The 14,029-nt window shown below is 45.7% G+C and overlaps 1 protein-coding gene and 1 long non-coding RNA gene across 7 annotated transcripts in view; both read right to left on the minus strand.

Moving 5' to 3' along the window:
• The window catches only part of sgpp1b (sphingosine-1-phosphate phosphatase 1b), a 19,007-nt gene extending 14,025 nt beyond the window's left edge, over nt 1-4,982 (minus strand). For 5 of the 6 annotated variants that reach the window (XR_008385479.1, XR_008385480.1, XM_053620299.1 and 2 more), the window contains exon 1: nt 4,028-4,982. Coding sequence is in view for 4 of the 6 variants with exons in the window: in XM_053620299.1 (XP_053476274.1) it covers nt 4,028-4,687 (660 nt within the window). In the remaining 2 variants the exon portion in view is untranslated. The remainder of the gene's footprint in view (nt 1-4,027) is intronic. The other variant, XM_053620301.1, reaches the window with a different exon arrangement.
• Nucleotides 4,983-5,095: 113 nt separating this feature from the next.
• On the minus strand, nt 5,096-11,631 carry LOC128605154 (uncharacterized). The gene is made up of 4 exons (XR_008385482.1): nt 10,986-11,631; nt 8,639-8,708; nt 8,315-8,437; nt 5,096-6,841 (listed from the first exon to the last, which is right to left on the minus strand). It is a non-coding gene; the product is annotated as an uncharacterized LOC128605154 (long non-coding RNA).
• Nucleotides 11,632-14,029: the final 2,398 nt, after the last annotated feature.

Below are 14,029 nucleotides of genomic sequence, written 5' to 3' on the forward strand. Positions count from 1 at the left end.
CAATGCAACGCGCCTGAAACAAAGATCCTGCGCTTGTTTCATCTTGTTTCTGGCTCTTTGAAGAACAGAAGAGAGGAAAAACGTCACACAGCCGTGAGAGAGTTCGCGTGCGACTGAGACGGAACGTAACTACCTGTCGGGCACTGTGAGAAAGCTGCGTGCGCGAGTGTGTGTGTGTGTGTGTGTGTTGCTGGACTCCTCCTTTGTTTGAGCATGAGGGCACAGGAAAATGCTGAATAAACCTGAGAAAACCAGCTCCATCAGAGGAGCTACTCTCTCTCTCTCTCTCTCTCTCTCTCTCTCTCTCTCTCTCTCTCTCTCTCACACACACACACACACACTCTCTCTCTCTCTCTCTCTCTCTCTGACCCACACACACTCTTCCCCCTCATTTCCTACGGCATATTTTTTAAAATAATTTAAAAACTAGACAAAAGTGCTAGATCAAAACATTGTGGGAAATGATACTGAGAGGGAGAAAAGAGACAGAGGAAGAGAAGGAAAGAGAGAGAGAGAGACAACGGGGAAAGAGAAGAACAAAGTGAAGGACAGAGAAAGAAGGCGAGAGAGAAAGAATGAGAGAAGGAGTGAGGGTACGAGAGAGAAAGAGAGGGAAGGAGACAGTGATGGGGAGAGCGAGAGAAGGACCGAGACTGAAGGAAAGAAAGAAGGGGCAAGAGAAAGGGAGAAGAAAAGCGAGAGAGAACGAAACAGAGAAAGGAAAGAATGAGGGAAGGAGCCAGAGAAGGTGAGGGGGACGTAGAGAAGGCGAGAGAGGAGGAGCAAGAGAGAAAGAGTGGGAGAGAGAGAGAAAGAGAGCACGAAATAGAGGAAGGAGCGAGGGAGAAAAGAACGAGAGAAGGAGCCAGAGAAGGTAAGAAAGAGAGAGAGGAGAGAAAATGAAGGAGAAAGTGGAAGAGAGAGAGAGAGAGAGATGAATAAACAGAGCGAGAATAGTCGAGTCATCTAAAAAAACAACAAAAAAAACAAAAACAAGCACATACTGTTGTATTAAAGTTGTGTAAATTAGTGAACGAGTGCAGCACACAGAAAGAGAGAGAGAGCGAGAGAGAGAGAGAGAGAGAGAGAGAGAGAGAGAGCGCATTTAAGTGAATCAGTTGATCAGGAAGAGCAGTTTATTATCTCTTTATGTCCTGATAAGTAATGAGCCACTAAAAATAAATATAAATAAATAAATAAATATATTTCAGATTTAAAATTGCAAACGTAGTGAACTCTCCAGAGAAATCTCTCTCTCTCTCGCTCGCTCGCTCTCTCGCTCGCTCGCTCGCTCTCTCGGCCACGTGCTCCAGGTCGAGCCTGATTACTGCTGTATATAAGGAACCGGTGTGTATAAAAACACGTCCAGAAGGAACAGATCGGTTCCCTCCATCATTATATACGGTATAATAGTATTCCGGCGTCGACTCTCAGTTCCCCTTTCAGCTCTACTCCAGGTTTAGGATGACAACAGGCCGCGATTACAAAGCCAACAATAAAACGTAGGTGGGCCGCGTTTCTGACCAACAAAGAGTCTCTGTTCCGTTTTGTTCGGAGGCAGACATCATGTTCTGCACCTACTGTACGCCGTCGTTACGTCTTCTCCTCGGACACGCAGGAGAGCGCAGGGGATAACACGCCGCGCGTCGTGCAGCTCCAGGAAAACAATCAGCGACGGGGTGGCGTGGAGGAAACGAGTCGCCCTGAAGCCGCACCGCTCTCTTCCTCGTCGTCAACCCTGCGATTGTTTATTAATTATCCAACAACACGTCGCACGTTCATCCGTACGGACGCACGACGGAACCTTTCGTTAAACGCCATGAACGTCACATGGCGAAAAACACTCGACCGCGTCAACGATTACGTCTTTGTCCTGTAACAACACGAGTCCTTCTGAAAGAAACCGTTACTATAGAAACGACGACGTGTTAGGACGAGCCGCTGTTACGGAAAAACGAATCGACGCCTCCTGACCAATCGGAATCAAGAATTCGACAGCGATGTGGTACGGCGACCAATCCGATAAAGGCAGGTCTGAGGCTCTAACTGACAAAAAAATAAAACGTGACTGATCAGAAAATAAATAAATAGAAGATTTCGCACGTCAAGACGGTCGAGCTACGTACCGTTATTCAGTCAATCAGGGCTTTTATATCTATTTTGCGAACGCAGGAATCCGACGCAAACGTCGAGGAAACTCTGCGATTTTCGGCGGAGCGTGCAATTTTTACGAAAATGCCACGTAATCCTGTTCGGACCGATAAACATCAACCAAAACAGACGTTTCTTGGGAAACGTCTAGGTCAGAAACCGGAGCGTTCCAGTTATCAGATCATTTAACCGCACGCAAACGCTTTTTAAGAAAATCGCCATAATCCAAAACTTTACGGATTGTTTTGTACTTGCGAATGAATTCCGCGTCGCTGTTGATACGCCTTTCTGACGCCGGCCCCGCCCACGACGACACCGGCGTGTTTCTCGCAGCCGGTGACGCAAGACGAGTTTAACGGAACCGATTCACGTCGACAGGAGTATACAACCTGCCGGATCTCGACACGGATCGTCGCACCAAGGTCGTATCAAGGACTGCATTCACATCCACCGGGAAAGAGATTTACATCACCAACCTGTGAACCAACCGTGTGTGTGTGTGTGTGTGTGTGTGTGTGTGTTAAACATACAGAGCCCTTCAGCTTGACGTGGATGTACGTGCTAACGTGAAATTAAATGGGAGAATTGTTGTGTTAGTGTATGATGGAAATGACCTTGCTTACTTTTACATAATAACAACGATGATAATAAAAGCTTATCTTAGCAGAGATAAACGTGTCACGGCTTTTTTTTTTTTTTTTACGAGCAGTTTGGCACCGAGACAAACGAAACACTTCTAAAGAGCAGAAAGGAAGAAAGAATTGTTTGGGCGGAGCCTCGCTTAAATTCGATCTGTCGATCGCACATGATCGCGTGACGTCCTCTCGCTTCTTTGGAGTTCTGGATTTAACGAGCGCTGGGTTGACAGAGATGCTGAAAAGCTTTAATGTTAAACGTTTAAAAACGTTAAGAGTTAAAACATTAAGTGGTTGCTAGGGGGTCGCTAGGTCATTGCGAAGCCACTCCAGGTGGCTGCTAGGTTGTCGCTAAGGTGTTGCTAGGCAGTTGGTTGCTATGTCATACCAGGTGTTGTTATGTCATTGCTATGGTACTCCAAGTGCTTGCTAGGTTGTTGCTATGGTATTGTTAGTGGTTGCTAGGGTGTTGCTATGCCATTGCTACGGTATCCAAGATGGTCGCAAAGGTTTTTCCAGGCAGTTGTTGGCTGTATGTTACCAGGTGTTGCTAGGTGGATGCAGCAGTATACCAAGTGGTTGCTAGGGTGTTACTAAGCAGTCGCTACAGTATCCCAAGCGTATCATTAGCTCGTACCACGTTACGAGTCGACACACTGCCAGCGTACAAAGCGCGTTATGTATCTCCCCGGTATTTTCCGAATTACGTAAACAAATTGAAGACCGACGATCTCAAAACGTCCTCTTGTATGTCCTATCAGAACACTATTTAAACTTCGCACACCGCTAATCGGCATTTTGGAATAAGGCGAACTGGAGGTAAGTAGCTAGGCTAAATCGACATGGAGACTTTAGTCAGTTTCAGACTGTTGGATCACGGCGATTTTCGAGCATCGTCGCTCGCCACACCGAGTCCTTCAACAGACGGAGCGATAACATGTCTCCTCCGTGTCTTATAACACGACGAAGATCCTCTAACGGTAGACCCGTGACGAAAGAAAACGACGAGGCTCCGCGTGTTTTACGTCGTCGATCGGCGTGACCCTCAACTAACTTTAAACGAAATTATTTTCGCCTGCCTTTGATTCAAGTTCGGTGAAGGATGACAAAAATGAGATTTTTTTTGGCTCTCCTGGTAAACCCATCCTGCCTGCACACACACACACACACACACACACACACACACACAGGTTAGGGGACGTGCAGGACAGGGGGTTCTCCAGGACCAGACTGGTCCTCACCTCCCAGCGGCCGTAGGTGAGCAGGAACAGTCCCAGCGGCACGGCGGTACCGGACATGGCGTGTGTGGACGGCATGCTGTACTCGGAGTCGTAAAACACCTCCAGTTTGACCACGGGAGGCGAGGGAGGCCGCGGCCACCGCACCAGGTCCTTCGTGCACTGGCCCAGGTACATGACCCAGACCCAGATCGCGATCAGACGGCGCGCGACGTACGGGTCCACGTTCCAGGTGAGGAACGGGAAGAAGCTGATGTAGAACAGCTCGTTGCCCAGCTCCGTGCCCAGCGTGAACGCGTAGTACAGGAACCGGTTCTCGATCACGAACTGGTGGCCCACGTCTCCGGTCAGAGAGTTCCTGCGCAGCGGGCCTCGCGCGGTCCCGCCCGTACCGGAGCCGTCAGACGGGCACGCGCGAGCGCTATCTCCAGCGGCCCCGTTCGCCGTCCCGTTCACCGCGCCGTTGACGTCCTGCTGCTTCCCTTTACCTTCGCTCTTCCGCTGGTCTCCGTCCATCTTTTCGCCGCACGAGTCTCGCGCGCCGGCTCGGTTTCCGGTGAACGCGCTCCGCACCCCGCACAGCTCCTGAAACCGGGCGACGTGCTGCGGGTCGTGCAACGAACTCAACAGCCACGTTAACTCCGTCCTTAAAGCGCTTCCCATGTTTACCAGCTCCGCGTCACCGAATCGGGTCAAACGAGAGCGGCGTTTGTTTTGTGCTAGCCGGCTTGTTCAGCTTTGTGTCTAGCAAGCTAGATTAGCTCGCTCCATGGCGGAAAAGTTTGGGCTTTAGTTCTGAAAAATGACACGCTCCAGAGCCGTTTCCTGAGTTAAAAAGAAAAACATTGAGAGACCAGGACGGTTCGCACGCTCGACGTAACAAAACACCGTTATCTCGCGCGCACGACTGGAATATCCGGTTAATGACAGATCGTTCACGTAAAGCGACTAGCAGGAACGGGAACGCGCACGTAGACGCACATGTGACGCGCACGTAACGCTGACGTCACGCGAGCGCGCATTTACAACAGGAAGACACACAAAACATCAGAAGTAAACATTACGTTTCTTTTTTTAATTGTAGATTTTATTTGTTTGAAATACCTGAAAAATATACGGATTTTTTTTTTAAAACGCTACTTTAGTCTTTTGCAAAAAAATGTGGTTAATATTTTTGTAGAATATAGCATATATATCTTTTCTTTATGTTTATTTATAAAAACCAATATATTATTTTATAATATATGAAATGTCCAAAAGATAGCACTTCGATATGCAGTTTTACACATTAAATACTTAAACAAATCAACTTTAGCATCACCTTACACATGTACATGTATACAAAAACACATTTCAAGTATTAAAAGCTAACAGTTGACATTGCATGGCATAAAATATATTTATGCAAAAATATATACACACACAGCAAAATATTAACCAAGTCTGCACCACTGCTTTGTTTGTTGTTGTTTTACATTAAATATATTTATAGGAAAATCAGACTAGAGATCTTTTTTTTTTTTTTGCAATTAGTCTGCGGTTGTGTTGTAAACTGAAACAGGAGTGAATGAATAAACCTCACTGTTTAAGAATGATTTTGATATGTAAGTATGTTAAGGCTGAATAATTAAAGTCTGTAGCAAGAGTGCAATTAAACTGTAAGTACAAAACAAAACAAAACAGACAGCATAAGAACATCTGGAACTTGCCCGGGGGAAATGCTTTCCAAACTTATCCAACTTTTAGCTCAGCAAAAGCTATAGCCTCTGGCAAGAATATCTTAAATATCTTAAATGAATATCTTAAATACTTAAAAATAAGTTCCTCCTTTTGCGTTAAAGAAAGATTTTATCTGAAATCTGGAGAGAACTTTGCACAGAATGTGGAAAAACAGCACACACCAAAAAAAATAAATAAATAAAATGTTGCATGAACAATCACACAAGTGAACACTAGGGGGCAGTAGAGCACTATGAGTCATTTCCTGTTCCGTTAGCAAACGATAGAATTTACCCTCCCTCAATCATGTCATACAGTCCTCACATTGTATTTTATATATCTTATTATATCACATTATATATTATATTAGAATATATTATATTAGATGCTTTGTTTGGAAAAGGTGGCTCATATAGCAGAACAATATTCAGGCAACAAACTTTACACTTTACATTTACTTACAGAGATACAAAGTGCATGGCTTTTTTTTTTTTAATCCCTGAAAAAATGATTAGCAAAAAAAAAAAAAAAAAAAAAAAAAAAAAGGCAAAATGAAAGTTTATTTAGAGAGGCAGTTAGGCTCAATCTTTCTTTTCGTGTGTTAAAAAAAGCAAACCCTGATGTTCAAAGATGCTTCTTATAATCCATCTGACACTGCAATAATCCCAGCTTCCAAGTGTTTGATGCTGACACACAGTTTTACACACACACACACACACACACATTGCACAGACACACACCTTCACCTCCAACCTACGCCGTCATCTCTGCTAGGTTTAAACACCAGCGCTTAAGTACAGTGGGATTTTAGCAGTTGTTAAGTGGATAAAGGAAGATGGGATGTCCGTGTTCAGGGCTCACCACGACCTTCAGTCTCTTCCTGTCCAAGTAAAAAAGCCTTTCCTCTTCTTCTTCCTCCTCGTTCTCTCCATTCCTCGGTCCGTCTCGGTCCCTCTGCCCGTCGTCCGAGTGGATCTTGCGCAGCAGGTTGTTGATGAGAACGGCACGGCGCAGGAAGGCCTCGGGGTCGTCCAGGAAACGCAGCTTCTGTAGCGACAGGCGCAAAATGCAGCTGCGCTCCTCGCGTAAGATCAGGTGCTGCTCAGAGACACAGGGAAGAAAGGGAGAACGGGAGACGAGGTGAGAAAGATAAAGAAGGAGAAAAAAAGAGAGGGAGCGAGAAAGAAATATGGAGAGCGAAAGAATTAAAGGTGAGAGACAGGCAGAGGAAGAACAAAGTGAAGGTGAAGAATGCGAAGCCGAGAAAGAAGTAGTGAGAAAAAGGAACAATGGGAAAAGAGAGAGAGAGAGAGAGAGAGAGAGAGGCAGGACAGGTAAAAGGATAAAAGCAGAGAATGAGAAACAAAAGGAAGCAAAGTGAAGAGCGAGGGAGAGGTGGAGAGAGAATTTTAAGGCGTGAGGGGGAGAAAGAGTGAGACGGGTACAGAGATAGGGAGAGAGAGTGAGACAGGTACAGAGATGGGGAGAGAGTGAGACGGGTACAGAGATGGGGAGAGAGTGAGACGGGTACAGAGATGGGGAGAGAGTGAGACGGGTACAGAGATGAGGAGAAAGAGTGAGACGGGTACAGAGATGAGGAGAAAAAGTGAGACTAGTACAGAGATAGGGAGAGAGAGTGAGACGGGTACAGAGATGGGGAGAGAGAGTGAGACGGGTACAGAGATGGGGAGAGAGAATGAGACGGGTACAGAGATGGGGAGAGAGTGAGACAGGTACAGAGATGGGGAAAGAGAGTGAGACGGGTACAGAGATGGGGAGAGAGTGAGACTGGTACAGAGATTAGGAGAAAGAGTGAGACGGGTACAGAGATGAGGAGAAAAAGTGAGACTAGTACAGAGATAGGGAGAGAGAGTGAGACGGGTACAGAGATGGGGAGAGAGAGTGAGACGGGTACAGAGATGGGCAGAGAGAGTGAGACGGGTACAGAGATGGGGAAAGAGAGTGAGACGGGTACAGAGATGGGGAGCGAGTGAGACGGGTACAGAGATGAGGAGAAAGAGTGAGACGGGTACAGAGATGAGGAGTAAGAGTGAGACGGGTACAGAGATGGGGAGAGAGAGTGAGACGGGTACAGAGATGGGCAGAGAGAGTGAGACGGGTACAGAGATGGGGAAAGAGAGTGAGACGGGTACAGAGATGGGGAGAAAGAGTGAGACGGGTACAGGGATGAGGAGTAAGAGTGAGACTAGTACAGAGATGAGGAGAAAGAGTGAGACGGGTACAGAGATGGGGAGAGAGAGTGAGACGGGTACAGAGATGGGGAGCGAGTGAGACGGGTACAGAGATGAGGAGAGAGAGTGAGACGGGTACAGAGATGGGGAGCGAGTGAGACGGGTACAGAGATGAGGAGAGAGAGTGAGACGGGTACAGAGATGGGGAGAGAGAGTGAGACGGGTACAGAGATGGGGAGAGAGAGTGAGACGGGTACAGAGATGGGGAGAGAGAGTGAGACGGGTACAGAGATGGGGAGAGAGAGTGAGACAGGTACAGAGATAGGGAGAGAGAGTGAGACTAGTACAGAGATAGAGAAACGAATGTAGGCGTTCTCACTTTTTGTAAATATCCACATAGGCTTCCCTGGACATCCTCCTCTTCCGCATACTTCCTCTTAAAGTAGGCGACTTTCGACGTCGTTGATCGATAAGGGCACACTCGCTGGGAAGATCCTGACTACTGATAATAAACATAAAAGATATAAGATATAAGACCGGACGTACACGTCATGCGTATGTGAGTAAGTGTACAAGTGTGCACACCTCAGGGATTACCGAACACTCATTATGTAATGTTCTGTAACAGCGTCACTAATGAGATGTGTCTGAACGGGACTGTGCTGTCACCGGAGGGTTGCGCAACACGCGCGAGGATACACACCTTTCTAACGACGGCCGTGTTCACCTGAGCATCGCTCCTGTATCTAACACACACACACGCCCTCCGAGTGCTGCGATGAAAACAAGAGAGACAGATGTTTGGTCACTGCAAACACGAGCGTATGTTCGTCGACAAGATGACACGTTCCACCCTGAGCTTGGGGGTTGCCAGGTCATCCAGGTCTCAAAACACTGCACATTAATACCTGAAACTATCCACAAAAATGTTAACGACAAACCAGTGAGAATATACAGTAGTGTAAGCATGCTCATTCATAAGTCACCTGACATTTCCTCCTGGTGTTTGACTTTCTTTTATTGGGGGACAAAAAAACACACTTAATTAAACCATCTACATTCTTTGATTCTCATTCTGTCCCTGAATCACTGTAATATCTCTATAATTCCCGCTATATAGAAATAATTCTGTGAATTCCCACAACAGATTATTTATTAAAGTACCTCCCCAGCCCCTAAGAAAACAAAACCAGTACCCCGTGGACTTGCTCCAAAACCAGCCCAATTTGGCATAAAAACCGCACCCCTGGCAACCCTGCCTGAGCGTATACCAGCCAGAGACCATTTTCTATCGGTTCACAAATCAGGTTTGCAAAATTCACAGGTCAAAGTTCACCGACATGGGTGGTTAGGACGTTCGTCTCACACCTCCAGGGTCGGGGGTTCGATTCCCGGCGCTGCCCTGTGTGTGCGGAGTTTGCATGTTCTCCCCGTGCTGCGAGGGTTTCCTCCGGGTACTCCGGTTTCCTCCCCCAGTCCAAAGACATGCACGGTAGGCTGATCGGCGTGTCTAAAGTGTCCGTAGTGTATGAACGTGTGTGAACGTGTGTGTGATTGCGCCCTACGATGGATTGGCACCCCGTCCATGGTGTACCCCGCCGTGTGCCCCACGCTCCCTGGGATAGGCTCCAGGTTCCCCCATGACCCTGAAAAGGATAAGCGGTATAGCTTAAACCGTTTCCCATAAACACTACAGCTAAACCATAAATGTTGGCACCTCTGTGTGTCGTTGATCGGTCAAGGTATTTCTACCGTCTTCAGTTTTGCAGGACAACATAGCTAACACGTAATTCCTGTGTATGTTCAGCCTGAGTGTTTATAAAATTGTACAAAAAAGAAAAAAGTACACGAAATAAGGTTTGAAATTTGAAGTTTCTCATACAGTTCTGAATTCAAATTTAGGCCACACCTCTTACCAAAGTTGCTCTAGTAGAAATCTAGAAGAATCAAACATACCTTGGTCTTCTTCTTCTTCTTCTTCTTCTTAATGTATTTCTTTTTACCCAGACAAATAGTACATATGTATATGTACTATATGTATATATACTATGAGCAAGTAGGTATAGCTAGCTTATTAACCACAAACCAGATTCACTAAAATCAGCTGTGAGCAGTTATAACACCTATAACCTGTATTAACTTCCAGAATAAAGCAGAGCTATGATATCCATGACCCCTCCTCCACCTGATTTAGCAAATTAGCAACCAACAAATGAAAGAAAGGCATCTATGTGTACAAAATTGTTAGCGGAAAATATCCAAACAACGGTTAAATAACGGTCTTCAACGGCTTTAGAATTTTGTCACGCGCACATATACATATATATATTTTTTTTAAAAAAATTCAAACATAAATAAGTTCCAAACAAACCGCAGCATCATTTTTTTTTTCTCCTCACCGATGTGAGATTTTCTCAAACCTCAGACGGACTGCCATGCACTGGCGTTAAATACAGCAAAGAATTCAAAAGTGAAATATTTATTTATATGCTACAGGTGAGCCTATTCATAGCGTTACGCGCGTGACACTGAACAATAGTGTGTGGTGTGAAACAGACTTCAGTGGTAAGATATTGGGGTGTGTGTGTGTGTGTGTGTAGTAAATCAAGCGTTAGATGAGAATGATGTGATTAAATAGTAATTAAGAATATAATAAGGATGGATTTGCTATTTGATGTAAAATCTATGTTTTTTTTAAAAAATGTCCGGCTGGAACGCACGTGCCTGCTTTAATAAGACGGGTGAGATCGTGTGTGTGTAAGCGTTGTTTACTGCTAAATGATGAATAAAATGTCACTTTTGTATTAGAAGTCGTCTCCATGCTGTGTAATGGAGATGTTCCAGTGATGGTCCTGTGTTAATAACTCCTCTCTGACATCCGCATGAAGTTTTACGACACTACACCCGGCGGGATGATGAGTGGGATCAGTGATCCTATGCACCATGAGACCTAGGACAGGCAGTGCATGCAAAAACTACGCGTTTGACAAGTATGGTGTTTAGAATAAGATGAAACGGTGCCAAAGATCAGAGCGCGCAGTTCGGCTTACCGTTGTTTATAGAGGCGCTGGAGAAAAAGCCGCAGATCCGCACAGCTCCGCTCGAACACTCCGCCGGCTCAGTGGGGCGTCATTACTCAAATGTCCCGGATGTACACGCTTTAATACCTCGTTCATGTGTCTGGTCCTGGTCCTGTCTGCGCGCCCCCGCGCGCGCGCTCGTGTGTGTGTGTGTGTGTGTGTGTGGCGATCCCTTTTAAACAACACTTTTTCCCTTTTAAACAAATGTCCCCCAAATCTTCCAGTTTTCCAACGCAAAGCGAGGGCACGCGCCTCTCGCAGCCTCCTGATTGGCCCTCACCGGAACAGCTGTTTCCCCGTCGCTAAGCAACGAGTCGCTAGGCAGTGATGACGCCACATCAGGCTCCGTTTTCCCTTTCTCTCGCGCGCGACTCTCACGTGCTGCTGCTGCTTCTGATGCGAGGCTTCGTACATACACCCGCCCAATTCCCAAAATACACACACACAAACACACACACACACGCACACACACTTTCATATAAACACATAGCTACATGCACGCACACACACACACACACACACACACTTTCATATAAACACAGCTACATTCACACACACAGACACACACACATACTTTCATATAAACACATAGCTACATGCACGCACGCACACACACACACACACACACACTTTCATATAAACACATAGCTACATTCACACACGCACACAGACACACTTTCATATAAACACATAGCTACATGCGCGCGCGCACACACACACTCACTTTCATTTAAACACAAACATGCACACACACACCTACATGTACATGCACAGACCTAAACACACACGCAAATACACAAAGATAAACAAATAAATATGCGCATGCACGCGCACACATAAATGCAGACATACAAGAACACACACATGCAGGTATACACGAAATAAACACACACCTTTTCACAAGTTTTCACACGAGGACAGCAAAGCACAAGCACGCACACACACACACACACACACACACACACACACAACTGTACAGAATTTGATACAATTTCGCACTAGTTTTGGAAATACCAGAATTGTGTTTGTTAAAAAAAAAAACATAACTACAAGTTTACTGATAGGAAAAAATATATATTTTTTTAAATACAAAAAAAAACACTGCAACATACACACACAAAGACACACACACACACACTTTCGCATGCGTCTATATAACAGTACAGAGTCAGCATTATAACCCACATCCATTCACACACTGCATGCAGACGTGACACGCTGTGATCTATACATTCAACCCGGCACTTCATATACATATATTCATATACTCATGTACAGCGGCAAACATGCGTCACAAAATATTCCAGTTCGTTGCAGACAACATGGGGTCCGATCCTCTGTAGACTCCAGACATGCAGAACAGCCGAGAGAAACACGTACGTGGGAAACGTCCGGTATGTAAAACACGTGTGAATGGGAACACAGACATAAAAATCACGTCGGTTTCATATCGTGACGTCCAGAAGTTACAGAACAATAAACCGTTTAAAGTGCACACTCCCCAGAAGCTGATTAATTTCATAGAATGTCACATCCAGAAGTGTTTTATTCCCCTTACACCACAGAGATTTGCAAACACGAATCATTTTTTATTCATTAAAGAACGACATTTTGTACTTTTGGATCCGTTTATAGTTACATTTTATGTTGTTGAAGTTATCGCTTACATCAGAGCAGCTGTAAACAGCCATTCCTTTACCGGCCTCTTTATCCTCTTCAGTCCCTCCGGGATCTCACGGACATCATGCGAACTCCGCGATATTCGGAGGCGCTCGCAATTTTTCAAAATCCCCGCAGATTTTCCGCAGACCCGGGCCGAGACGCGTCACGCGTCAGCCCAGAGCCTTCTTCGATTCACGTGCGTCGGACAGGAGTACGGCGAAAAGGTCTCGTTTACCTACAGACGTCACTGCGAACGGCCACGCGGAACAATTTCGTGCGGGTGCGATTTCACCAATCCGAGTAGTTTTCCGCAAAAAAAGCACCAAAAAAAAAAAAACTCTAATCACAAATTTCGAAGAAAAAAAAAAAAACGGCAGCAAAACCGTTGGCCGCGATAATCGCAAAAAACAAGACAAAACAACAACTCCGTGAAATCCTGTAAGGACGGCCTTTTGTTCACGCTCTTTAAGTTAATAAGACATAAAAGAAAAAAACCCCCACACAAGTTGTCGTGTTAGCGAGAAACCGCAAAATGCGTAAACTCGCCTGCCGTGAAAATACAGCGTTACCTCTGACGCTGGAGACTCCTTCCGTAAACGCTAAATAAACATCGGCTAACAGAAAACATCACAACCTCATATCAATAAGTATAGGTCTTTCTTTGTTAAATAACAATATATTCCGAATGTTTTTTTTTTTTTAATTATTAGCTGCTGGTCTAGAAAATGAATCAACACCTTCTGACCAATCAGAATCGAGAATTTAATAGCGCTGCGCTTCCTGATCAAACCAATGCAGAAATATCATTATTCCACTAAGCATGAATATTACTATATTCTGGACTATTTAAGGACTACTGAACAGTCCTACGCATCACCACGACGTGTCTACTGTCACGCCGCGTTACTCCCCGACACGCCCGGCAGGAGCGTACACGGCTCTTAAGCCCGAGCTCGAGCGAGATCATCAGAAGGCGATAATTAAGCTTCCATTCATGCAATCAGGACCTGGAGATCAGTGTTTGAGCAGCGATAACGAAAAAGCGAGCCCTCCAAGTCGAGCTGAGCCGTGATGTCACTTCCTGGAGACGAGATAAGAGGGCGCGATGAAAGCCGACTCCCAGGTAAAAGCCAGCTGGAGATGCACAAAAAGCGATCACAGACGCTGTATTACTGCATGCGCTGCCGTATCGGCTTAACGATGCGTCTTTCAGCCGAAAAGTCCAGAGATTAAAGCACGAGCAGTCTGAGAGCGCCGACACGTACACGCTTCATGCGGTGTTGGAACATCAGGGAACATCAGGATGGCGTACGGTCGACTCGTCTAATACTAGAAATCCAGCTGAATCATCA

Source organism: Ictalurus furcatus, chromosome 3 (assembly GCF_023375685.1).
Source record: "Ictalurus furcatus strain D&B chromosome 3, Billie_1.0, whole genome shotgun sequence".
In the NCBI taxonomy this organism is placed as follows: Eukaryota; Metazoa; Chordata; class Actinopteri; order Siluriformes; family Ictaluridae; genus Ictalurus; species Ictalurus furcatus.